The sequence below is a fragment of the Nerophis ophidion genome, linkage group LG04 (assembly GCF_033978795.1).
Source record: "Nerophis ophidion isolate RoL-2023_Sa linkage group LG04, RoL_Noph_v1.0, whole genome shotgun sequence".
In the NCBI taxonomy this organism is placed as follows: domain Eukaryota; kingdom Metazoa; phylum Chordata; class Actinopteri; order Syngnathiformes; family Syngnathidae; genus Nerophis; species Nerophis ophidion.
The window spans coordinates 32490575-32517350 of record NC_084614.1 but is presented as its reverse complement, the minus strand read 5'-3'; the positions used below and the strand labels follow the sequence as shown (position 1 = coordinate 32517350).

Here is a 26776-nt window from a genome sequence, read left to right as displayed (position 1 = left end):
TCCCATCTCTAATATGTTAATTGTTTATTTGGTACCTTTTGTGGGGTGGTATAGTTCGGTTGATAGAGCGGCCGTGCCAGCAACTTGAGGGTTGCAGGTTCAATCCCCGCCTCTACCACCCTAGTCACTGCCGTTGTGTCCTTGGGCAAGACACTTTACCCATCGGCTCACAGTGCCACCAACACTGGTTTAAAAAAATAATAATAAATGTAACTTGGATATTGGGTTTCACTGTGTAAAGCGCTTTGAGTCTTTTTGATTGATTGAATTATACTTTTATTAGTAGATTGCACAGTTCAGTACATATTCCGTACAATTGACCACTAAATGGTAACACCCCAATAAGTTTTTCAACTTTTTTAAGTCGGGGTACACGTTAATCAATTCATGGTCAAGTCACTAGAGAAAAGTGCTATATAAATGTAATTCACTTCACTATTTAGTCAAATAGTTTGGTTGGTAGAGCGGCCGTGCCAGCAACTTGAGGGTTGCAGGTTCGATCCCCGCTTCCGCCATCCTAGTCACTGCCACTGTGTCCTTGGGCAAGACACTTTACCCACCTGCTCCCAGTGCCACCCACACTGGTTTAAATGTAACTTAGATATTGGGTTTCACTATGTAAAGCGCTTTGAGTCACTAGAGAAAAAGCGCTATATAGATATAATTCACACTAATTCACAAATGTATATTGAACCAGTGAAATACGGCAGCTATAGCACTTTAATAAAGTTGTAAACCTTTATGTAAAAGCTTTCAGGTGACTTCTGAAACGAACTGAAATGACTGCGCTGTTTGCCACGCCCCCTCCCTCGGCACGCCATTTTGTTGACAGATCCCTTAAAGCTCAAAATAAGCTTCTTTATGTGAGCGTTCAACTCCACCATTCATACGACACGTAAATTGTGGGTAAAAAAAAAACACCTAACGTGTCAATACAAACGTGTGCTCTTGAAAACGGGCTCGTTTCGAGTACTAAAACCGTTTACTTGTAATCTCCGGCCACCCATTTTGACCGCGAATGACGTCACCGAGCCGTCTCTGTCCAGCTAATCCAAAGTGTCTCTCATACCTTCGTTGCTGCTCCGACCGTCGTGTCTTGCAGCTTTCTGCTGTTACCGGTCACCGACGAAACGGCGACATCTTACTAAAAGAGCAGACCTCGTCGGCGGATAGAAGACAGAGCCCCTCCTCGGCTATATAGGCAGGGAAGCGCCACGTTAAGCATCCAAAGGTTGCCAGAGGCGAGAGAGGCAATCCACGTCCATCTGCCAGCCACTTAGCACACGCTAACATTTCCAGCCCGGATTTCAGCACAGCTGCCAACACTACCGAAAAAAAAAAAAAATGTAAGTACTGCATCCTTTCTGCTTCTTTGTTGCTGTGTAGTAACCTACCCGAAAGCATCTGAACACCAAAAAAATGGCGTTCGTCTGCTTGGGATTTTATGTCTAAACGATGGTCAAAGCAGGCTTCGGTCTAACCTTGGAAGGCACACAAGCCCGTTTTATTTGTGTTTAATCTTGTTGAAATACATTTTTTTTTTAAAGCTGCAACGTGTTTTTTTTTTTATATCTCCTTCTTTTATCGTGTCGTGCGGCTCGCGGCAGCCAGCACGCACGTATTTTTCCTACCAGTTCGGACCGGTTCTGTGTGAAAGGACATGTCGTCAGTGACGCGTTAATTCACCTCGTAACTGCATAATAATGACAATCCATATGAAGATGAACATTATTATTTTGTGTGCCTATGTCGAACATTCCCCAGAGGTTGCATTTTAGGCGGAGCCATTTGCAGAAACATACATATTGTTGGAATTTTCCTTTTTGCATGGTAGAAGCCACTTGAATAATTTGACATGTTTTTTTTGTGTGCAAATGTTAAATAAACATGTGTATTAGCTGTAAATCAGGCCTGGGCCTAGTTTGATATGTGGACCCTCCAGCAGGGGGGTGGTGGGTAGCCTAGCCTCTCTATCGTCGACCGATAATGAAGAAAATGTGTGGCTTATCTGTTTCTACAAAAAAACAAACTAGCACTAAAACACCCCCTAATATTGTAGTCTTCTATGTTAGTACACCTTATTGTTTGCCTTTTAGCAGTATTTGGTCATCCTTCCTCCATTTTTTGCCTCCCCACCCTCGATGCTGTCAGCGTATTTACTGGCCGTGAAACGTGATATTTTACTGGATGTCAGGTGGGCTTGGCCCTGTTTGTCAAGCTGGAAATGAAAGCAATGCAGGGTTTAAAGACCTGAAGGTTGCAGGTCACCAAAGCAGAAAACTCATTCTGGTCCAGACTGGAGAGGAGCTGTCCAGTGCTGAAATGTGTCTCTCTCCAGTGCTGAAAGTCACGCACTCTGCTGATGACAAGCCAGCATCCCAAAAATCCAGTTAGTTGTATACGCCAGACGATAAAAGTACATCTATATATAGTATATATTTTCCAGAGCCATCTATTTAATGGAAGCTTAACGAGACCAGACTATTTTTAAAGGTCTAAAGGGGACTGCGTATATTTAGCTTCATAATTCAATCTGACATTGGCGGTGGACTGTAAAGAGAGCAATATGACACCTTTGCCAAGCCAGTGTATAAGGCCAGGTGTTCTTACATGCTTCAAGCTGGAAAAATATGCGTTGAGTTAACTGTTGATTGCTCTTACACATATGATTAATTGGCATTTCAATTTTTTTTGGTAATGATATGTTTTAGGGTGTAATGATAAAAGGTATTTATGATAATCGTGGTATAAGGCTGAATGATTTAGAGATAAAATCTACGGAGCCCCTAAAGGGACAGGGATATTTATGCTTTTTGTGAGCTCTCTTAATACTTTTTTTCGCGGAAATCTCGCAAAAGTTTTTTTTCCTATGTCAGTCAACCGGAAGTAAAACAGACACAGCAATGGTGAACCGGAAGTGAAACAGACACAGCGATGGAGGAGCGGGAGCATGCGGTAGCCTACTCGTCATCTGTGCTCTGTTGTGGGATCATGATATCATTTGATGTCTTTATATGTTCGGACAATACTACCATAGAAATTAATAAACTTCTCCCACAGATGATGTGTAGGCTCCTCCATCGTTTTGTTCACTGACATAGGAAAGTATTGCGAGATCTTGCAAAATACATTTTTTTCCCTCCAGGTCCCTTTAGGGGCTCCGTACAAATGCTTTTCAATTTGCGATGTTTTTATTTCATACATAAGAATGCATAAACTTGAGAAAATAACAAGTGAAGAAGGACATACTTGTAGACTGTCAATCAAAATATTATTCCACACATTAGAACAAGGTAGGTAGGTCTTTATTGTCATTGCACAAGTACAACAACACTTTGTTTTCAGAACAAACCCGTTCAAAATTAGACAAAAAGTGTACATGGTTACATAACAGGAACACTGATGGGTCGCAACAAGGCGCTCCCGTAAAAGATGGGAAAATAGGTCAACGCTGGGGAAGGATGAGTAAAAAAATACAAGGGGCCCAGTCTGGAGTGGGAAAAAACCTCCATAGCGAAGCACATATACATATCACAACATACATCCCGAGATATCTAGCAACAAAGGGTAGGGAGTGGGGGGCTACGGTAGCAGGCTGCAACTCTTCAGGCGCTGCCCAGCCGTTCATCACCTCCATGGGATTCGCGTCAAAGGCGTTGGATGGGGGATGGGGTTTGTGCGTGTGGCGTATATTTTTTGGTGTATGCATGTGTGTGTGTAAGCCTGCCGCGTGTCTGTGTTCCGCAGCCTTGGTGTCAATATGGTGCTGAATTTCCCCCAGGGATCAATAAAGTACTTTCTATTCTATTCTATTTGCAGTAATTTACCTAAAAAGATGTGGCTTTATGCAGACAGACTCAGATATTGTTTCTGTACATCCTGCTCTTAACCCAAAGAAATAACCGATAAAAACTATGCAGTATTTATAAAATAATTGTATCTTTTATATATTTTGCAAGTAACCATTTAAAATTATATAAATGGTAAATGAGTTATACTTGCATGGCGCTTTTCTACCTTTGAGGTACTCAAAGCGCTTTGACACTATTTCCATATTCACCCATTCATACACACATTCACACACTGAAGCCGCCATGCAAGGCCCTAACCACGACCCATCAGGAGCAAGAGTGAAGTGTCTTGTTCAAGGACACAACGTACGTGACGAGGATGGTTGGAAGATGAGAATTGAACCACGAACCCTCAAGCTGTTCACACAGCCGCTCTACCAACAGAGCCACGCCATAAACTTGTATTTCTTGTCACTGTAGAATTGTTCACCATTATATTGTAATTGGAAGGTAAATCATTTTGTTATCCTAAATAAGTACAAAAAACAACAAAAAATCAAATACCCTCTAAGTTTTTTAAATAAAAATTCAACTTAAATAAATATTGAACATATTAAAGTTTTTTTTTTTTCCCAGTTGTAAAAAAACGTGGTCGGACGTTGTCTTTTTGTTTATGGACTTTTTGGATCACAGCATTCTCACTTGTTTGTACGAGTTGCTCATCCAATTTGAAGCTGAAATTTTACAACAGGACATTTGCCTTTGCAATCATATTTTTCCTCCTAATTTTTGTTACTTTGCGGCACTTCTCACAGGCGTCGTGAGTAAGGAGGCTATCTGTGCTTGCTGTGTGTGTGTGTGTGTGTGTGTGTGTGTGTGCGTGTGTGTGTGTGTGTGTGTGTGTGTGTGTGTGTGTGTGTGTGTGTGTGTGTGTGTGTGTGTGTGTGTGTGTGTTTGCACGCGTGTGTGTTTGTGTAAAGCTGGTGCCCACCGAGAGAAAGATTGTGAATGACTGAAAAGAGGGCTCACTGCTTTCAATTAATTTTACTGGCAAATAAACACGTGGTGAGCGCGATACAGAAACTAAGATGTCTTTCTCCCTAGTTGAAGTGAGAGAAAAACAAACGCTAGGCTCAACAATTCTGATTGGCGAGCATGTCTATCACTCAAATGTCGGAAAACTTCAGCCTCTTGCAGGCATTAATGGCATTAAATACAATCTCAGTATTGATTCATCGTGTAGCCCTCTCGACAGTTAGCAGTACTGTTTTGAATTAAAATGATCAAAAATGTGATTCATAACCGCACTTGATAAACTCATACACTAACTGGCGCTAGCTCACTAGCTTAAGTGCTCTCATGAACACAAAAGACATTAACGTCTTTCCCCATTAAAAACGATATTCCCCAATCTAAGCTTGTATAAACAGAATACTGTCTGAGTGCTCTTTTAGGACAGAGTGACTGTTTGATATTCAGAATTATATATGAGACAGAGGTGTTTTTATGGTGCGTTCACGGACCGCTAAAAAGAGTAGTGTGTATAAGTACTTTTGAGTACATTCAACAATATTGCACTAATAATGATAACCATGATAAATTTGGTCACAATGACCATGGTATGACATGTTCATATCGTTACATCCCTAGTATTTTTGCAAGATGGTATTTACTGTCTGTGATAATTAGGGTTGAGCACCGTTTGAATGTTGAAGAGGTTCATTTAGTCTACTGACGTGTATTTATAAATGAAGGCTGCAGAAGCAAGGTAGCCGAAACTTGTCAGGTACAACACTTTACCTTACTAGCCTGTATAAATCAACCATTTATAAATTGAACATTTGTAGTTCTACTTCCTACTTTTGATTCTAGTTCCCAACAATTACGCTTTTTTTTTTTTTACAAAAGGCACAGTCAAAACTGTACTATGAATTTTTCCTAGGGCTGTTTTTCAGCAGTGTAAAAATATCAGGATTTTTTTGTGGATTGTTGCAGCTGTAATTGCCTGAAGCTGCGGCAGATTTTTCAGCTAGTTGCGGCAAAAGTTGCAATATTTTTGTCAATAACATTGTATCAACTTGTGATTGTATTTTTTCCTTGTAACCTTAACCTAAAAAAAGAACATAATTTCAACTACAATTAGAAAGCAAATACTTTATTGATGATTTACTCGCTTTATGCCATGCAGACTTAAAACTAGATACTAGTTAGAGCTCATTGTCAAATTACTCTACTGTTTTATCATAATAAATAATAGTAATAATTACATATAATTACAGAAATACGTCCTCATTTAGATTAGATTAGATAGTACTTTATTTATTCCGTCAGGAGAGTTACTTCAGGAAAATTAAAATTTTCAGCACAATCCCATTCAAGATCAGACAAACATTACAGGGAGACAGAACAGGATCGCTGACGGGTCTGCCGGCTTCCAGCGCCCCTTACAAAAAAGATGACATACAGGTAAACAGGGGGGGCGGGGGGGATGGGAGAAAAGAATAGAAGATTAAAATAAAATTTAAAAAAAATCTGTTTTAGCCTGGGCCCTGGAGTGGGGGTGCAGACTGAGGCCAAGGGGAGAAAGAAAAAAAAAAAAAAGAAAAAAAACGACTCATAGCCATAGTACACATCCCTCTTACACACATGTAAGAGGGAAACATCAAACATCAAAGAACACAGAGGACATTAAAGACATTAAAGCAGCAGATACAACCAGACACTTCTACATACAGCTATGAATAAAAAGTAAAATAAACATATACACTGTGGTGGCCTCTGCGGTGTTCCACGCCATTGTCCGCTGGGGAGGAGGGAGCATGGCCAGAGACAGAAGCAGACCCAACAAAGCAACCAAGACAGCCGACTCCACTCTCGGCCAATGTCCAGTCCGCATGGATGAGCGAGGATACGTCCAAGGTGACTGAGGTGTCCGACACCTGCTCACCCAGTCGAGACACCGCGAAGCCTCTCCGTCCCGGCGCTCAGTGCTATCTCCGCAGCCCTGTCCCCTCATCCGCATCTCCTCCAGTCCCTCCAAACAGACTCCGGTGTAGCAGAGACCCAACAGCTGGTCTCCATGGCCAAAAGGCTCCCGGGAGGCAGATCCAAAAGTCCACAAAAAAAGCACCACAGAGGTCACGAAAGTGCCACCCCTTGTCACACAGTCCCAAAGGGTCCCGGACCAAAATGCAAAAAAATATAATAACACATGAAAACAAGAGGGAAACACAAAAGGATGACACAAGAGCACAGAGCTCCTGTCTACAGCAGCCACTACAGCAGCGCCATCTTGGAAAAAAAAGTGATAGTGTCTGCGATGTTAAGAGTATTTGTGAACTGTGGAAAGCGGTCTATAGCGGTTATTTTTGATGGTAAATGAGAGATGATGAGAGATGATAATCACACTAACACCTCTGACTTGACAATGCTGCCTCTTTTCTAGATTAGCATTGCAAATGAAAACATGCTCCTAATTGCTTTACCCTTCATAAGTACATGTTAAATACGTGGAAACTAGGACGTCAGGGTGATTGTGCGTTGCTAAATATGTATTTACTACGTTAACCAGAAGGCTTAGCGCTGTAGACAAGAGCAGGAACTAGGTCTGAGCTACACAGCAGGACAACAGTTGTGCCATTTGAGCAATAGATACATTAATATATATTTAATTCATTTATTATTTGATATATTGTTACACGTTGCTGCTTTGTCATATTTTTTCTTAGTTGACGTGTGTGTTTGATTGCCGCTCTGAGACTAATTTGAGGAACTGAAATTTCAATCTTTAGAACTTAAATATAAATGTTCTTTCCACAAGATTACACTTTCACAAAGGTGTCACTTTATTTTTAAAAGCCTCAGGAAAACCATTTACTCATATACTGTTGTTTACATGTTTAAGATCATGGTGTTAAACTCACGGGCTTTATGCCAATACCAATCATACTTTGATCATCCATGAGTAAAATCAGCCGATGCTGATCACCTCCAGTGATAATATACATTGAACAAATATAGTTTATTTGATCATTGACTTAAGGGAGAGGCTCCACATAGCTTATGGAGATAGATAGTTCGCTGATTAGCCATCTCTGTGGCAGATTCTTCTGGCTTGTGTACAGAGCATCGAAAATAGGAATCAAAGTTTACAATTCTGGATGGTTCTGGGAGTATAGGAATGTAAGAACCAGTTCCAATTGATGCCCAATGCTCAATGTCCAACCCTAGTGGTAATGGTCATAGTTTAGTTTGTGCATAAAGAAAGAACATCATTTAAAATAACTCAAAGGGCCTGTTTGGGGCTCACAATTTGTCAAAGCAAAAAATATAACAAAAGCACCATTGGCTAGCTTATGCTACCTTTAGTGGTTTAACAGAACCAATTAAGTTTACAATTGCCTACATTTTTTATAATTACTAAATTGTATATTGTGTAATGTACGTATTAAACATTTTTAACTGCCCAAAAAGTATTTTATTGGTGTTTACGGCGGTCACTCACCTTGTCTCGTCAAGACTTCCGCGCAGGAAACACGTGCACACATACAAAGGCAGTCCAAGAGAAGCAACAAACAATTTGCAGTCATGTTTTTGTTGTTATGATACATTCAAATGTTGCATTGTAAAATGTATTTGTGTACTTAAACAAGCTATTATTAATTAAAAACACCCAAAGCTAATGCGTGCGGACGTGTTACAAACGCAGATTCGACATTAGGTTCTAGCCGTGAGAGGGTAAAAAATGCTTTGTAAAATACATTGGAAAGTTAGCACCCTCCAAGCAGCTGTGTAAATTGTGCCTTTAATTCAACATGTCTGCAAAGGAGCAAATAAATTGAGCTTTTTTCCTCAGCAATTGCTTATAGTTTGTTCACGTCCCAGTTTTAATTGTGTTGGTGTTAAGAATTTTTAATAGGAAATAAATTAATGGGTTATGGCTTTTCTACCTTTATGGTACTCAAAGCGCTTTGACACTATTTCCACATTCACACACTGATGACTGGAGCTGCCATGCAAGACCCTAACCACGACCAATCAGGAGCAAGGGTGAAGTGTCTTGCTCTGCTCAAAAGGACACAACAGACGTGACTAGGATGTCTGAAGCCGGGGATCGAACCAGGAACTACTATGAAAGGGTTAATCGTTTGCAGAGCATTTGTACAGCGTTTTTGGTAGTGCAATAAAAAATAGAAAAAATTAATGAAGGAGTAAAGATTTACAGTGTAATGATGGACAAAATACAGACAGAATCTAATCCCAAATCACTAATTAAATGTTCCACAGAGAAAAAAGGATGATCGAAGTCAAATATAGTGTATCCGTAATGTTTAATCAATTAACCCAATTAGGAAAAAGTTTTGGTTTATATTGTGTTGCTTTGGTGAAACATTTAATGAGTGTAACTAACAAAGATTGATACATTCCGGACTAAATGGAGTGTCCCAAACTTTAAATACGTGGACATGCTGTAGTTTCCACACAGTGGTGTATTGGTCAAGTTTTCTCTGTGGCATCAAACACCACAGAGGTTTTTTTTATTTTTTATTAATGAATGCACTCATGTCAAAAGTGCAATTTAATGGTTGATATGCATTTATTGGAAAAAACACTGTAGAGGTTATGGCAAGCAAAAAAAATTGCTGATTATTTAAAGTATTTTTCCTAGGAATACGCATTGTGGCTATAAACCGGTTAGTCTATTAATCGAGCAAACAACAGATTACTCTATTACTAAAATAATCAATGGCTGCAGCCCTATATATTTCTATTATTACACATCAAAGCCTTGTTTCCAGATTCACTCTTAAAATGTAACCTAGTGGCTGAATTACATGACATGTGGAACGCAACACAGCAAATGATACAACTGTAGAAGTCAATTCATTTAGTGCGATGATTACATTACATCTATGTTGTTCTTTGATTTCTCATTGGTTGTGTGGTTGTGTATCTCTCCTTAAGATTCCCAAAGGGCAGCAAGATGACAGCTAATATGGTCCATTGGTACCATTCCAATAGGATTTATTATTGTTGAAGGATTAGTAATGCCTGTCTGCTTTAAGATGACCTTTGTACACGGTTTTGTCACACAGGAGTGGGAGCACTTTAGACACAACTATTATTTATTTGGGATTATGAATCCGTCTATAGTGGAATGCTGAATTAATTAGGCAAGTTAAATTATTTACTAATTACAGTAAAAAGTACTTTGTTTGTTGTTGTGGTTTTGTTGTGCTACATTAAATGTGATATGTTCCTCTGTTGGTCTGTGATAAGTAAGTAGTGGTGTGCATTACCTGTCCATACCGTTAGAAGACACACACTGAAGTAACTGGCATTTATCACAGGGTCTTTATAATAATACAAACCCCGTTTCCATATGAGTTGGGAAATTGTGTTGGATGTAAATATAAACGGAATACAATGATTTGCAAATAATTTTCAACCCATATTCAGTTGAATATGCTACAAAGACAACATATTTGATGTTCAAACTGATACACTTTTTTTTTTCTTTTTTTTCAAATAATCATTAACTTTAGAATTTGATGCCAGCAACACGTGACAAAGAAGTTGGGAAAGGTGGCAATAAATACTGATAAAGTTGAGGAATTCTCATCAAAAACGTATTTGGAACATCCCACAGGTGTGCAGGCTAATTGGGAACAGGTGGGTTGCCATGATTGGGTACAAAAGCAGCTTCTGTGAAATGCTCAGTCATTCACAAACAAGGATTGGGAAACGGTCACCACTTTGTGAACAAATGCGTGAGCAAATTATCAAATAGTTTAAGAACAAAATTTCTCAACGGGTTATTGCAAGAAATTTAGGAATTTCACCATCTACGGTGCGTAATAGTATCAAAAGGTTCAGAGAATCTGGAAAAATTACTGCACGTAAGGGATGATATAATGGAACTTCGTTCCCTCAGGCAGTACTGCATCAAAAAGCAACATCAGTGTGTAAAGGATATCACCACATGGGCTCAGGAACACTTCAGAAAACCACTGTCAGTAACTACAGTTTGTCGCTACATCTGTAAGTGCAAGTTAAAACTAGAAACCCCGTTTCCATATGAGTTGGGAAATTGTGTTAGATGTAAATATAAACGGAATACAATGATTTGCGAATCATTTTCAACCCATATTCAATTGAATGCACTACAAAGACAAGATATTTGATGTTCAAACTCATAAACTTATTTTTTTTTTGCAAATAATAATTAACTTTGAATTTCATAGCTGCAACACGTGCCAAAGTAGTTGGGAAAGGGCATGTTCACCACTGTGTTACATCACCTTTTCTTTTAACAACACTCAATAAACATTTCGGAACTGAGGAAACTTAATTGTTGAAGCTTTGAAAGTGGAATTCTTTCCCATTCTTGTTTTATGTAGAGCTTCAGTCGTTCAACAGTCCGGGGTCTCCGCTGTCATATTTTACGCTTTATAATGCACCACACATTTTCGATGGGAGACAGGTCTAGACTGCAGGCGGGCCAGGAAAGTACCCGCACTCTTACTACAAAACCACGCTGTTGTAACACGTGGCTTGGCATTGTCTTGCTGTACTAAGCAGGGGCGTCCATGATAACGTTGCTTGGATGACAACATATTTTGCTCCAAAACCTGTAAGGACCATTCAGCATTAATGGTGCCTTAACAGATGTGTAAGATACCCATGCCTTGGGCATTAATACACCCTCATACCATCACAGATGCTGGCTTTTGAACTTTGCGCCTATAACAATCCGGATGGTTCTTTTCGTCTTTGTTCCGGAGTACACCACGTCCACAGTTTCGAAATATAATTTGAAATGCAGACTCGTCAGACCACAGAACACCTTTCCACTTTGCATCAGTCCATCTTAGATAAGCTCCGGCCCAACAAAGCCAGCGAGGTTCCTTGGTGTTGTTGATAAATGGGTTTTGCTTTGCATGGTTGAGTTTTAACTTGCACTTACAGATGTAGCAACCAACTGTAGTTACTGACAGTGGTTTTCTGAACTGTTCCTGAGCACATGCGGGGATTTCCTTTACACATTCATGTCTGTTTTTGATGCAGTACTGCCTAAGGGATTAACGGTCCGTAACATCAATACTTACGTGCAGTGATTTCTCCAGATTCTCTGAACCTTTTGATGATTTTACGGACCGTAGATGGTAAAATCCCTTAATTCTTTGCAATAGCTCGTTGAGAAATGTTGTTCTAAAACTGTTTGACAATTTGCTTACAAATTGGTGACCCTCGCCTCATCCTTGTTTGTGAATTACTTAGCATTTCATGGAAGCTGCTTTTATACCCAATCATGGCACCCACCTGTTCCCAATTAGCCTGCACACCTGTGGGATGTTCCTAAATAAGTGTTTGATGAGAATTTCTCCACTTTATCAGTATTTATTGCCACCTTTCCCAACTTCTTTGTCAGGTGTTGATGGCATCAAATTCTAAAGTTAATTATTTGCAAAAAAAAATGTTTATCAGTTTGAACATCAAATATGTTGTCTTTGTAGCATATTCAACTGAATATGGGTTGAAAATGATTTGCAAATCATTGTATTCCGTTTATATTGACGTCTTAACACAATTTCCCAACTCAAATGGAAACGGGGTTTTGTACTATGCAAAGCCAAAGCCATCTATCAACGACACCCAGAAACGCCGCCGGCTTCGCTGGGCTTGAGCTCAGCTAAGATGGACTGATGCAAAGTGGAAAAGTGTTCTGTGGTCTGACGAGTCCACATTTCAAATTGTTTTTTGGAAACGGTGAACGTCGTGTCTTCCGGACAAGAGAGGAAAAGAACCATCAGGACTGTTCTAGGTGCAAAATTGAAAAGCCAGCATCTGTGATGGTATGGGGGTGCATTAGTGGCCAAGGCTTGGGTAACTTACACATCTGTGAAGGCACCATTAATGCTGAAAGGTACATACAGCTTTTGGAGCAACATATGTTGTCATCAAAGCAACGTTATCATGGATGCCCCTGCTTATTTCAGCAAGACAATGCCAAGGCATGTGTTACAACAGTGTGGCGTCATAGTAAAAGAGTGCGGGTACTAGATTGGCTTGCCTGTGGTCCAGACCTGTCCCCCATTGAAAATGTGTGGCGCATTATGAAGCCTAAAATACCACAACGGAGACCCCGGACTGTTGAACAGCTTAAGCTGTACATAAAACAAGAATGGGAAAGAATTCCACCTGAAAAGCTTAAAAAATGTGTTTCCTTAGTTCCCAAAGGTTTATTGAGTGTTGTTAAAGAAAAGGTGATGAAACACAGTGGTGGACATGCCCTTTCCCAACTACTTTGGCACGTGTTGCAGCCGTGAAATTCAAAGTTAATTATTATTTGCAAAACAAAAATTAAGTTTATGAGTTTGAACATTAAATATCTTGTCTTTGTTGTGCATTCAATTGAATATGGGTTGAAAAGGATTTGCAAATCATTGTATTCCGTTTATATTTACATCTAACATAATTTCACAACTCATATGGAAATGGGGTTTGTATATTGATAAGGGAAACACTGAGCATTACAGTCTCACCTTGACTTTGGAAGAGTATTTGTCCTTCCCTCCTCCTACAAGTACAAAACGTAGCACTTTTGGAACACAATAACTCTTCCTAATCCCAAAATCTTTTCACACAAAACACTTTGCCAATAGTGTGTACAGTATATTTCTATTAGTTTGACTAATCTTTACTTTCCTATTCAGGATTATGCAAAATCCGAAATCAAATTGAGAATGCTCCCAACTTCTAGTATAACGCCATGAATGTAATTTTGCTTGAGGTTACAAACAATTAAGATTAAAATTGCAGAAGGTAGAGTTGGAATTTCATGAAATTCTAAATTCTAAAATCATGTTTTACAATATATTATATTTCATGATAACAATAATAATAATTCCATAACTTCACACATAGCCAAAAACAAGTGTAAATCAACATAAAATAAATTTGACAAAATCAAAGAGAGTACAGTAATAGAAAATGTTTAGTTTTGAACAATTTTTAAAAAGTTTTTTTTGCAGATGGATGGAGGTGAGAAAAAGCAAATATTACTTTGAATCTCATTTACATATATTTTAAATACAGAACACATTTTTCATTGACAATTACAAATAAAAGCATTCTGTTCCTGAAAAAAACAAAATGTTTTATTATACGTTTCAAATGATTGAAAATGATGGGCAAATATGTTTGTTCCGAGAAAGCCTTAGTTCAGGGGTGTCAAAGTCACCCGGGATGATATTTGATTAGTATTAGAACGGGCCCGCAGGCCACATCCGCCTGCTGCTGTTTTGCACGCACTCCATTGGTGTTGGTGCTAGAAATTTTCAAAATGGGTAACCAGGGACCCCATAAAAATGGTTGTCCCACAGTACATTTTTGGGGCCCCACTTTTTTGTAACCGTTTTGAAACCAAACGATAAATGTATGCATTATCCTGTTAAAACTCACATTCTATATTGTGTTTTGAAAAAAAGTTGTCATTAACGTTGCCTATTTCTTAAAAAAATTGAAAAAATTATGCATATGAACATTTATTCAGTCATAAAAATTCATTCAGTTTCTTCTCTCCTTCATAAATATAAACATAACCGGTGCCAGTATTTTTAAAATATTTTTATTGTAATATTTTCAGAATGTGTTTGTTCTATTTTTGGCCAAAGTAAGACAAAGAAAACTATCTAAAGTTGTCTTTATTTGTTTTTGTTTTAATTCCATGATTTTAATCTGTGCACACAGCCCTCGTGTACAAAGATTTTCCCCCATCCGGGCCCTGTGCTAAAATGAGTTTGACACCCCTGCCTTAGTTAATGCAAGTATTCAAAATTAAAAGCATTTGATTTTGGTATTATTTGCAAAGTAATTTTAGTATTTACGCCAAATCCTGTTGTTTAACATTAGAACTTCTTACTGTCAATCGGCTGTAAGGAATTCCCTTAATTGCAACACATTTTAGTTTAATTTTCTGTTCAACATCCATTGAAGTGGAACTGATTCAATTAAAATGTTGATTTTTTAAATTATTTGGAAAATTTCAAAGCCTGATTTTAATAGAATAAAATGTTAGAGGTGCTTGAACAAATCAATTCTGAATCCCAATTGTTATTTTATAACGATTATGAATCAATTCAAAATGTTCAATAATCAATTTTAAAAAATCTTTCTTTGGCCCACTCCGCGCTTACTCACTGTGACTGTACATTACATGGATGTAAGCAGCTAAGCTGCATTTTTGTACTTGTCTTAAAAATGGTTTATTTAATCAAGAATTTGAGTGTAATTGAATCGCAAGTTGTTGTAAGATTCACATCACTATAAAATCATTTTTTTTGAAAGCAACTGGATGTGTTTTCATAAAAATATACCGACTGACTCTTATTCTTTGGCATCCACAGGTCTGCCCCAGCTGGAGCCCCTGCACCAGAGGGAGGAAATCAGCCTCCCAACCTCACCAGCAACCGTCGTCTGCAGCAGACTCAGGCACAGGTGGACGAGGTGAGAACGAGTCATGTTTTAGGAACATTCATTGTCTTCTTATAAAAAATACATTGATAATGTTCATGAGCTGCGATGAGGTGGCGACTTGTCCAGGGTGTATAACCGCCTTCCGCCTGATTGTAGCTGAGATAGGCGCCAGCGCCCCCCGCGACCCAAAAAGGGAATAAGCGGTAGAAAAATGGATGGATGGATGTTCATGAGGTCATTTTAATAGCACTGCCGCAGGACCATTTAGGAATGACACATTTATAAGCCATAAACCCTAAGTAAGTAACATATTGTGTGGTTTTGTTCCTCAGGTGGTGGATATTATGCGTGTAAATGTGGACAAGGTACTCGAGCGTGATCAGAAGCTGTCTGAACTGGATGACAGGGCCGATGCCCTCCAGGCTGGAGCCTCTCAGTTTGAGACCAGTGCTGCAAAATTGAAGAATAAATACTGGTGGAAGAACGCTAAGGTAAGGTCATGCAAATTAATGGGAGGCATCAAATTGCATGTTAGCGATATTCAAGCATGAATAATGCAGTACAGATGGAAACTGTAAAACTGACAGTTTGCAGAAGCTTGTTTTCACAATTAATTATTAGGGTTTTGAATGCAACATATGTCTACCGTATTTTCTGGACTATAAACCTCTACTTTTACCCCATTCTTTGAACGCTGTTGTTAATACATAGGTGTAGCTAATCTATGAATTTTTCATCGCTTACGGCTAAATTATGGGATGGAATAAGCACAGGATAAAACAATGTACTGAATTGGTCCATTTCAAGAAACTGTACAAACTCAAAAGTGTTGACAAAGTACATGGAAAAGGGATGCTGATAAACATCTCTCACCTTATTTAAAAAGGACTCTTAAAGGATGAATAAAGACATCAATGAGTTCTTTGTTTTGCTTGAACGGCCGTTTTACTGCATTGTTACAGGCACTGTTAGGAAACAATAAGGTATGTAAATAAACATTTACAAAATCTTTTGAAAATCTTTATTGTCCCCGAGGGGCAATTTGGTTTGCAGCAGTAGTCATTAAAAACAAGGTTCAACAGTAAAAACATGGTTCAACTGTAAAAATGAGGTACAACAGTAAAAACAAGGTACAACAGTAAAAACAAGGTACAAATACACAAAATACATACAACATACAAACCATTATGAAGGCATAGAGCTAATAACTAAAAACATTTGTAATACAATAAAAACTAATCACACTAATCACCATCTTTCTATGTAAATATTTCATTTCACAATGGTGAAACGTCCGGTGCGGCTAATATATATAAAAAAAAAATCCTTCTAAAATTTTGGGGGTGTGTTTTATATACCGATGTATCTTACAGTCCGGAAAATACGACCTATGCGTATATTTGTAACATTTATTTATTCAGGAGTTTGATGAAAATAATAAACTGTTTTCGGTGTATATTATTGCAGATTGCAGAAAGCAGTATTTCAACTAATGAATTTTGAGCCTGATCTTGTGTTTCCTCCTAAATGACAGAACTGTGTAATGTAATCAAATTTGACAAGATTTTTGACCACTTCTTTTAATCTTCTGTCCACAGATGATGATTATCCTGGGTGTGATATGTGTGATTGTGCTCATTGTCATTATTGGTAAGCAACTTACTACCACCAATTTGTGTGTAACACCTGACTGCGCCATTAAATAACATTGTGTTGTATATCATTTCTTTCTTTCTGCAGTGTACTTTAGCACCTAAGAAGAGTCGCTTCCTACCCCAGTCTTATCCCAACTTCCTTGCTACAGAAATAAAAGAAAACCCCAAAACTCACGACAAATAGAAATCACCGATAATTAGTTAATAATGCTGTATCTTCCCCGTCAGCTTCGGTATAAATAACCCCTCTAAACCCCTCCAGGGCCTAATGGCTCCCTCACTTCCACCATCTCGCCTCTGGACCCCCCCTCGTGAAATATTCGCCCACTCCCCTTTGGAGTGTGCGGCCTTGCGTCCGGTCTGGGTTTTCTCGGCTTCTCTAACCTGCCATACCGAGAACCCGACACTTGTGATGATGCAACAACAGAAAACATCACAACAATGGGTAATGCTAATTGTTACATGACTGATGTATATCTTGTCATTTGTAGAGTTTTTTTCTGAAATATACTGTTTTGTAGGTGTGTGCGTGCGTGTGCGTGCATTTTGTATTTTTTATTTTTTGTATTAATTTTCTGTATGCTTCAGCGTCAACTACTGCCTGTAAATTGAAGTATGTACTTTGCATGTTTTCATCGACAGTCCCGTGCGTGCTTTTTTTGCGCTTTCCAGTAAGTAAGGGAATGTTGACTCTTACGTACGTTGCTCATCAATCGAAAAAAGGCCACAAAACTGAACATGCTCTTACAAAATCCTTAGCAGTCACGATCAGTGGTATTGATCCAAAACAAAGTAATCCATGAAATTAGTCCTAGTCCTTTAAATCTAATTTCTCTGATATCCCCTGTTTGTCTTGCAGCATGCTTGAACACCCAATCGTTTAAAAACTGCCATAGTACCATTGGACCAATGTCTGTAGATGTTTGTTTTTTTTCTCTCTCTTTTAAGATTACTTAGTGTCTTATTTCGAAAACATTCCTTCATTGCAGTCTAGTGCAAATGCTCTTACTGTAGCACATGTAATTGTGAGTATCTTTAAAGTGCGCGATGAAAAAAAAAACATACAGAAAATAACTACTGTTAGGGTACATTTTTGGGGTCAGGATTAGAATGTTCATTTATTTTGTGCTAGTGGTCATTAATGTTAGCTAACTATAAAAAAAAAACACTGTACAATTTACCAGGATTTTACTGCAATTAACAGTATTTTTTTGTCAGTAAAATGCTGTAATCAAACCTCACCGTAAATTTACAACAAATGACTTGGAAATACCATACCCTTATATGTCAGAGTGATCATTTTCAATATTCTATAACAAATTACTGTACATTCAAACTGATTTGTCTTTGAAGGCGTTCCGTAAACTTTGCGCATGATGCGTATGATGTTAAAACGAGAGAGTAAATTACTATAAAAACACATTTGTAAAGTTACAGCAAATCGTTTTAACTTGTCTGTAATGATCCAAAAAATTACATTTGTGACATTAAAGCGTTTAGTTGTTAACTTTGTCGTAATTGACCAGAACATCTCAGCTCTGCAGTTAAAGTAAATTGCTGTAAAGATGTTTCACAGTAAATGATTGTAAATGTTACTGTGAAAGTAATGTATTAGCCAGCAGTTTGCTGTTAAATGACAAAGATTTTTTTTTACAGAGCAACAGGCTATTGTGTGGAGGATGAAATGGCACCATCGCGTAAAACTAATCATTTCCAAAGCTGAACTCGTGTTACACTTAAAAGCCTTAGTCTTTACTTTTAGTTCATGTAAAAGGAAGGTAGTAGTGCACAAAACCAAGCAGGCGGAATGAGACGATTGTGTAGCCAAACTTCTCCATTTAAGAGCACATGAAATTTATCCTTATTTGATCAGTAATTCACAGTTAAAGATTCCTTAAATACAAATCTCATGAAAGCATTCCTTAGTAGAACTTTAGAGGTGGTTTGCCCCTATAACGAAGACATTGTTGTTGTTGTTTTTTTTTAAATGTAATAGATTCTATTTTTATTATAGTGTATTTTTGTGTGAAACACATGGTAAAGAAGAACACTCGGTTCCACTTTACATTCTGTCTGCTGTGTTTTTTTGTAAATTCAGCTGTGTGCGTTATATACACTGCCAAGCAACAAGATGGGTGGGGGGGTTCACTTGTTAACGCAGTTCTATCCGTCACTGGTGAATGGTTGTCAAACAGTTATGTGGTTTGGAACGTGCATGGTTACTTTAAGAGCTTCAGATTTGCTCTATTTTCATGTGTTTAGGTGAATAGCCTCATACATACAATAGTTTACATCAAGTTTTCTTTGGCAGGGTTTTCTTTCAATGTTTGCAAGCACCTCTATTCAGAGTTCTGTGTGCATCAATTTGGCGTGTGTTAGAATAGCTCTGCCCCACAAATATCCCCAGTTTATCCCGACAGATTAGTCTTGCTTAAATCTCTCAAGTGAAGGCACGTTTGTTTCCTTGCCCACTAGGGCGGTCAGATCGGAGTGCCACAACCCTATTATCAGGCCTTCCTAACAAACAGATAACCAAAGACCTTTATTTCTGTGCTCGTTCTGACGGTTACTATCAAAAACCAGTGCAAGGAGTAGGTTACCAAAACACTTAGTCAGCACTCTTAATTCATACGTAAGGACCGCATGCTTCAAATCCCTCACACCTTGTGTATCAAGCCTCAAAAAATCTTATGTAATCTCTATTACTACTACTAGCACAGTTTTGCTCTCCCCCCCATTTCTGCCAACGTCTATAGTAAAAACATAGTCTAGCTTTAGCTACTGGTCCAAAATTTGCATTATTTTGAAGGGTAGGGGTCCTATGTTGTTTTGCTGTAGCAGTCTACCAGGGGGTCCTATAAATCCGGAACGTCATTCTAAACAATGGGGTAGGACATGTTATTCCATAAGTTATTGTCCTGTGAGTGCTCAACTAATTTGGTCACGATGGAGAAAATTAAGCGATTGCTCTTTTCACGTCGCTTTTCCTTGTCTCGTACGAAAAGAGGCAACACCGTTGCACTTTTTCGTTTTGTTGTCATTGTCAAATCATTCGGGAACCAGCTCTGCTATACAGAATATTATCCGATGCTATCCTCGTGAGCTGTTCAGTTATCTCAAAGTTTAAAAACAATGCTGCGCTCACTTCATCTAGGGGTGATCAGAACACTTTGCAACATTTTTTCGGGTCAATTGTTTTACAAAGCTAAATATGTGGGAAACGTCGCTCCCAAATGGGGTGAACGCAGCATTATAGGAGGGAACCTATTGAGTCTCTTGACGCTCACTGGATGGGATAGTACGTAGTATATGAAAGCATGCTTTGTGTTTGATTCCCACATTTGTTTTGTTTTTTGGCATTTGTTAACAAATAACTCTCAAAGTCGTTGAATCATTGTGTGTAAGCACTGTTAGGTGAAGGTCAAGAACATGTTTGTATTCACACAATACTGTATTTTTTGGGTTCCAATAAGTTTCGTTTTGGGACCAAGAGTCCAGGGATGAAGGTCCATATTGCCCCTGTTCGTCCGGCCTTCTGGAGGGACTGCACTGGAGGATCATGGGCAATGTTCTCAGGTTGATTTCATTTGTATTGTTTTGCTTTACTTTTATTTATTGGTAGTTTTTTCTTGTGCTGTCATTTGGTATGGGATTAGACACTAAATGAGGTTGACTCGACGTAGAGGAGAGGAAACTGAATGGAAAACTAAATTGTATAAAGTACTTGTAGTGTAAATCTATCAATGTCTTATTATATTGATGAACATCATAAAATATATGTATATTGGAAAACAGTGTCTTTGTCCCATTTGTTGTCAAAAATGCAATTGTGACACCATGTCTGGGTCTTTAAATGGCATCCTTGCATTATGTATAGCATGTCTAACCAGAAACAGACACATGGCAACCTGGAGATACACAAGTGCACACACAGCTTGTGTCAACAACACAATCATGCATTCGGTTCCATCTATCAGTCACCATATGTTAACACTGGAACCTAAGTATGAATACAAACAGCAGTCAATAATGATTTAAAAAATATTACAGTGCTATTATACTTGCTGATTGTTTATAGCCAATTGAAGTAACCATACTATTAGCAATACAGTCCGCAGTCATATAAAAATATTTGAGGCAAATTCATAACAATGAAATGAAAAATATGGTAAATAGGGAATATGAATCTCCCACATCAGGCTTTGCTATGAAAGTGTTTACAGTTACATTTAGAAAGCTAGTGAGCGAACAGCTAACAGCATGCGACGTATTAGGAAACGTTTATTTTGAAAAAAAAAATACAGCAGCTACAGTCAGCATTTCCTTCTCGAAAAGCTGAGAGTAAGTAAACACCGCCTTTAATAGCTCATTTGATATGTTTTATGTGTGTTACATTCATTAAATACAAGGTCGTGAAATTCACTTTATAAGTGCCGCGCTACTTGAAATGAGTGTCAATTAAATGAATCTACAAAGGAGACGGTTTGTTATCTCCAGATTGCAGTTCTGCGTTTTCATCGCCAGGTGTCAGTATAGCAACAAATGTAAACAGTGTGTGTCAACAATTTGGATTTGCAGTATAGCTTATTAACGACCATGTATGTCAAACAGTGTTGTCAGCGCTGTTAGAATATACACGTATTCATGTAAAAATCTTCATAAAAAGTTATAATATCCCATGTGTAATATTTAACTCTCTGGGCATGCATACTTTAAAAGCAATTGAGTACCACCAGAACAAAAGAGTACCCAGGGTACAAATATATCATATATAAACAATATAACATTATTCTGAATAGTTAAAACAATCAAAATAATATAAAAATTAAATAAATACAAATTTAGATTCAGATTTGTTTGTACTTATTTTTACTCAATGATCTTAACCTTTTCGAATGCCAATTTGGATGATTTTTTTTTAATATTTTCTTTTTATTAAGCATTAAACCACATATTAACTACTTAACTAGTTTTAAATTATTTACCAGTGTATTGTAGATATGTGAAAGAATTTGAAATAAAAATGTTTTTTAAATTGAACAGGAAAACGTCTCTTTTGGGAAAAAAAATCATTCCATTCGAAGTAACACAACCAAAAATACAGCAACAATGTATCTGAAATGGGCCCTATCATGCAAAACCAACATCCATCCATCCATCCATTTTCTACCGCTTATTCCCTTAGGGGTTGCGGGGGGCGCTGGTGCCCATCTCAGCTACAATTGGGCGGAAGGCGCCGTACACCCTGGACAAGTCGCCACCTCATTGCAGGGCCAACACAGATAGACAGACAACAAGCACACTCACATTCACACACTAGGGCCAATTTAGTGTTGCCAATCAACCTATCCCCAGGTGCATGTCTTTGGAAGTGGGAGGAAGCCGGAGTACCCAGAGGGAACCCACGCATTCACAGGGAGAACATGCAAACTCCACACAGAAAGATCCCGACCTCGGGATTGAACCCTGACTACTCAGGACATTCGTATTGTGAGGCAGACGCACTTACACCTCTTCCAGCGTGAATCTCACAAAACCAACATTTCCTACCTCTTGGTACTTGCTGTTGTGCATTTGGGATATTCAAAAATATAAAATCAAACTGGAGAGACATTGCAGAGATGTTTACAAAACAATCTTTTCTTCCCTCTTATTTCCCCCAAACAGTCCGTTTGGAATGTGCACAAGTGGTGACGTCACCATTTGGGAACATTGTCAGCAGATTATAAAACTACTCAAACTGCCTTGTGCACGTCCATCATTTTTAGTTTAAGCGCTCGCATCCGTAGTTTGGATGACAAAATTCCAAAATGCGTCTCGAAGAACCAAAATGCTGTTTTTTGTCGTTTTACCAAACACAGGACACTATTCAAACCTCCAGTCTCACATGAAGAAGTAAGAAGTGCCTTGTTAACTTTTTTGTTTTGCAACAATGTGCCCTTAACTGTGAAGAAGTCGCTCCGAGTGTGTAGAAAGAATAGTCCTGCCTCACACAAAAGCCTTCACAAAAAGATGGATTTTCCGAAAAACTACTTTCATGGTGGGCCAACTATTTATGGCAATGGAGGAGACAATGAAGTGGTAACTAATAACAATCGTTTAGAAATGAGTGAATGATATTGAGCTAGCTTAGCCTTCTACTGTAAGACTATAGCGTCACCGTCCTCTGGCAAAATAAAGTATGTTTGTTTCTGAAAACTGCTTTTAACTGGATTAGCGCCTACTCTGTTTGGCAATGGACAAGTAAGTTACAGTATATAATCAGTTATTACGTTTGCGATGTTACTCGTACCTTATAGCCTTTAACCATTATTTGCCGTGCAGCAGAGTAACTTACATAATGTAGAATAAAAAAGGCATATCAATGTCAACACATCTATAAGTCCAGGATCTAGCATTAGAAAGTTAGAATCGCTGGAAGTTTTCATTTATAGTCACTGTTTATTTCCAGACCTGAATTAAATGATTGGTGTTTACGGCTGTTACTCACCCGGTCTTGTCAACACGTAGGCGCACATAAAACGCGCACACGTACAAAAGCAGTCCAGGAGAAGTAGCGAACAACTTGCAGTCATCTTGTTCTTATAATAGAATATGCATTCAATGACAGCTCATGCATAAGGGTGTCCATATGTGCACTTGGCACCAGAACACCCTAGGCCACAGTTCCATGATCGACTTTGTAGTTGTGTCACCAGATTTGCGGCCTCATGTTTTGGACACTCGGGTGGAGAGAGGGGCGGAGCTTTCTATCGATCACCACCTGGTGGTGAGTTGGCTGCGATGGTGGGGGAAGATGCTGGACAGACCTGGCAGGCCCAAATGCATTGTGAGAGTCTGCTGGAAACGTCCGTGGGAGTCTCCTGTCAGAGAAAGTTTCAATTCCCACCTCCTGAAGAACTTTGAACATGTCACGAGGGAGGTGCTGGACATTGAGTCCAAGTCTTTCCGCACCTCTATTGTCGAGGCGGCTGACTGGAGCTGTGGCCGCAAGGTAGTTGGTGCCTGTCGTGGCGGTAATCCTAGAACCCGTTGATGGACACCAGCGGTGAGGGATGCCATCAAGCTGAAGAAGGAGTCCTATCGAGTTCTTTTGGCTCATAGGACTCCGGAGGCAGTGGACAGGTACCGACAGGCCAAGCGGTGTGCAGCTTCAGCGGTCGCGGAGGCAAAAACTCGGACATGGGAGTTGTTCGGGGAAGCCATAGAAAATGACTTCCAGACGGCTTCGAAGCGATTCTGGACCACCATCCGCCGCCTCAGGAATGGTAAGCAGTGCACTGTCAACACCCTGTATTGTGTGAATGGTGCTCTGCTGACTTCGACTGCGGATGTTGTGGATCGGTGGAAGGAATACTTCGAAGACCTCCTCAATCCCACCAACACGTCTTCCTATGAGGAAGCAGTGCCTGGGGAATCTGTGGTGGACTCTCCCATTTGTGGGGCTGAGGTTGCTGAGGTAGTTAAGAAGCTTCTCGGTGGTAAGGCCCCGGGGTTGGATGAGATCCGCCCGGAGTTCCTTAAGGCTCTGGATGCTGTGGGGTTGTCTTGGTTGACAAGACTCTGCAGCATCGCGTGGACATCGAGGGCGGTACCCCTGGATTGGCAGACCGGAGTGGGGGTCCCTCTCTTTAAGAAGAGTGACTGGAAGGCGTGTTCCAACTATCGTGGAATCACACTCCTCAGCCTTCCCGGTAAGGTTTATTCAGGTGTACTGGAGAGGAGGCTACGCCGGATAGTCGAACCTCGGATTCAGGAGGAACAGTGTGGTTTTCGTCCTGCTCGTGGAACTGTGGACCAGCGCTATACTCTCGGCAGGGTCCTTGAGGGTGCATGGGAGTTTGCCCAACCAGTCTACATGTGCTTTGTGGACTTGGATAAGGCATTTGACCGTGTCCCTCGGGAAGTCCTGTGGGGAGTGTTCAGAGAGTATGGGGTATCGGACAGTCTGATTGTGGCGGTTCGCTCCCTGTACGATCAGTGTCAGAGCCTGGACCGTATTGCCGGCAGTAAGTCAGCCACGTTTCTAGTGAGGGTTGGACTCCGCCAAGGCTGTCCTTTGTCACCGATTCTGTTCATAACTTTTATGGACAGAATTTCTCGGCGCACACGTACGTAATAATGTCATTACGTACGAGAAGCCTTGAGAGGGCGGGATATATTGTGTATTTGTCTGTCTATCTGTGTTGGCCCTGCGATGAAGTGGCGACTTGTCTAGGGTGTAGCCTGCCTTCCGCCCAATTTTAGCTGAGATAGGCTCCAGCGCCCCCCGCACCTCGAAAGGGATAAGCGATAGAAAAGGATGGATGAATGGATGGACATTGGAAAATAGGCGGCCTCGAAGCATCTGTGAAAATGTTGCAAACAGCGACTTTGAATGTGACAATATTATTTATAATTGGAATTAAATACATACGTTTTAGTACATTTACCATTATTATTTTTCATGTAAAACAACATGTCAGTAATAAATTAATTATTGATTTTGTTATTTTATCACTTAATTTATTATTTCACAGTTTATTTTTATTATTGATTTCATTATTTCATGATTTACTTATCGTCACAATTAAATAATTATTTTAAGAGTTATGTATTTATTTGATTTTGTCTCATTCGGCTCTCCGGATATAACTGCACATGATGCACATATAGAGCACAACACTTGAAATCTGTAAAAAAGGACACAGCTCATACAGTATATTTCAGTACATTAGGCACATTATTTATGTGTATGCCATGACATACAACATGTCAACAAGTACTTACAGTACATTATTGTACTGATGATTTGCAATAAGTTTCCTAGCATGTTGGGGGTCGGGGGAGGGAGCTTTAGTCTTTAAATTCTTGGAAGTGCCTGATTTTCCTCCAGATGTTTCTGAGAAGATATGACAGACATTTTACTCAGTATCAGCAGTCCTAAAAGCCGAAATTCATCGTTCTTTTCGCCACCTCGTCTTAAAAACATCCATGTTCTTTAACTCATGTCATATGTTGCTGCTTATTTAAACACTGGAAACAAAGTTTACTGTACAACACTGATTTTTTTTTTTTTGAGTCTGTGTGAATTTAAGTGGAACCGCAGTGACAAAAAACAGATGGGATTTTTAGAAAATTACTTACTTTAAAAATAACAACATCCGCTGTAGGAAGGGGTCGGAGTCATGACTTGACTCTTTGCTGTGTCAAATCTTTGTTTTTTCCTGTAGTTGTGTAACGCCTCCTCTTTTACCCCCACTGACACTCTCTAAAAGGAATGTGTGTCAATCTTACAGATCAGTCAAGAGTTATTGCAGAACCCCTTGGCTTGGTTTCCTGGCCAGTAAGGTCACTGTTCCTCCGCGCTGTGTTAATCGCTGCATTCCTGCCTCTGCTGTGTCTTATCAAGCCAAACACAGCACTGACCACAGTTCTGCCTCCAGCAGCGTTCTTAAATCTTTCCTTTGGCAGCAGAAATCCTTTTGCGCAGGTTGTAAAGTGAGCCGTTAAATGAAGCGTCTTACGTAATATGCCACATGTAACTGGAGACACAGACTCTCTGCAGAGACCATGCATGTGTTTGCATTGGCTGTCGGCTTCAGTTGTTCCAGGCTCTGATCAAGCAGGTCAGCGGTGCGTAAAAGTGACTCTTTTTTGAATTATTTTTTTTTACAGCATCTATTAAAACAGTTTTCCCGTTGCAGGCCTCAATAGTGTTGGCCAGGGGGTTGACTCACCCGTAACTCCTCCACTGGAATGTCAGTGATAGAAAAATATGTCTTCTGGCTCAGATTCTGCGTGGAACTAAAGGACACACGGGGGCTTGGGGAGATACAATGAAAGCATAAAATGTTTATTATATTATAAAAA

General features: G+C 39.3%; 1 protein-coding gene and 1 long non-coding RNA gene across 2 annotated transcripts; both read left to right on the top strand.

The window, feature by feature from the left end:
• The first annotated feature begins 884 nt into the window (after positions 1-884).
• On the top strand, positions 885-20719 carry vamp2 (vesicle-associated membrane protein 2). The gene is made up of 5 exons (XM_061897851.1): positions 885-1346; positions 15200-15299; positions 15602-15760; positions 16868-16919; positions 17010-20719. Coding segments are annotated over exons 1-5 (330 nt in total). The 5' UTR covers positions 885-1344; the 3' UTR covers positions 17027-20719.
• A 5528-nt stretch (positions 20720-26247) lies between these two features.
• LOC133550553 (uncharacterized) lies at positions 26248-26776 on the top strand. The gene is made up of 2 exons (XR_009806308.1): positions 26248-26539; positions 26611-26776. It is a non-coding gene; the product is annotated as an uncharacterized LOC133550553 (long non-coding RNA).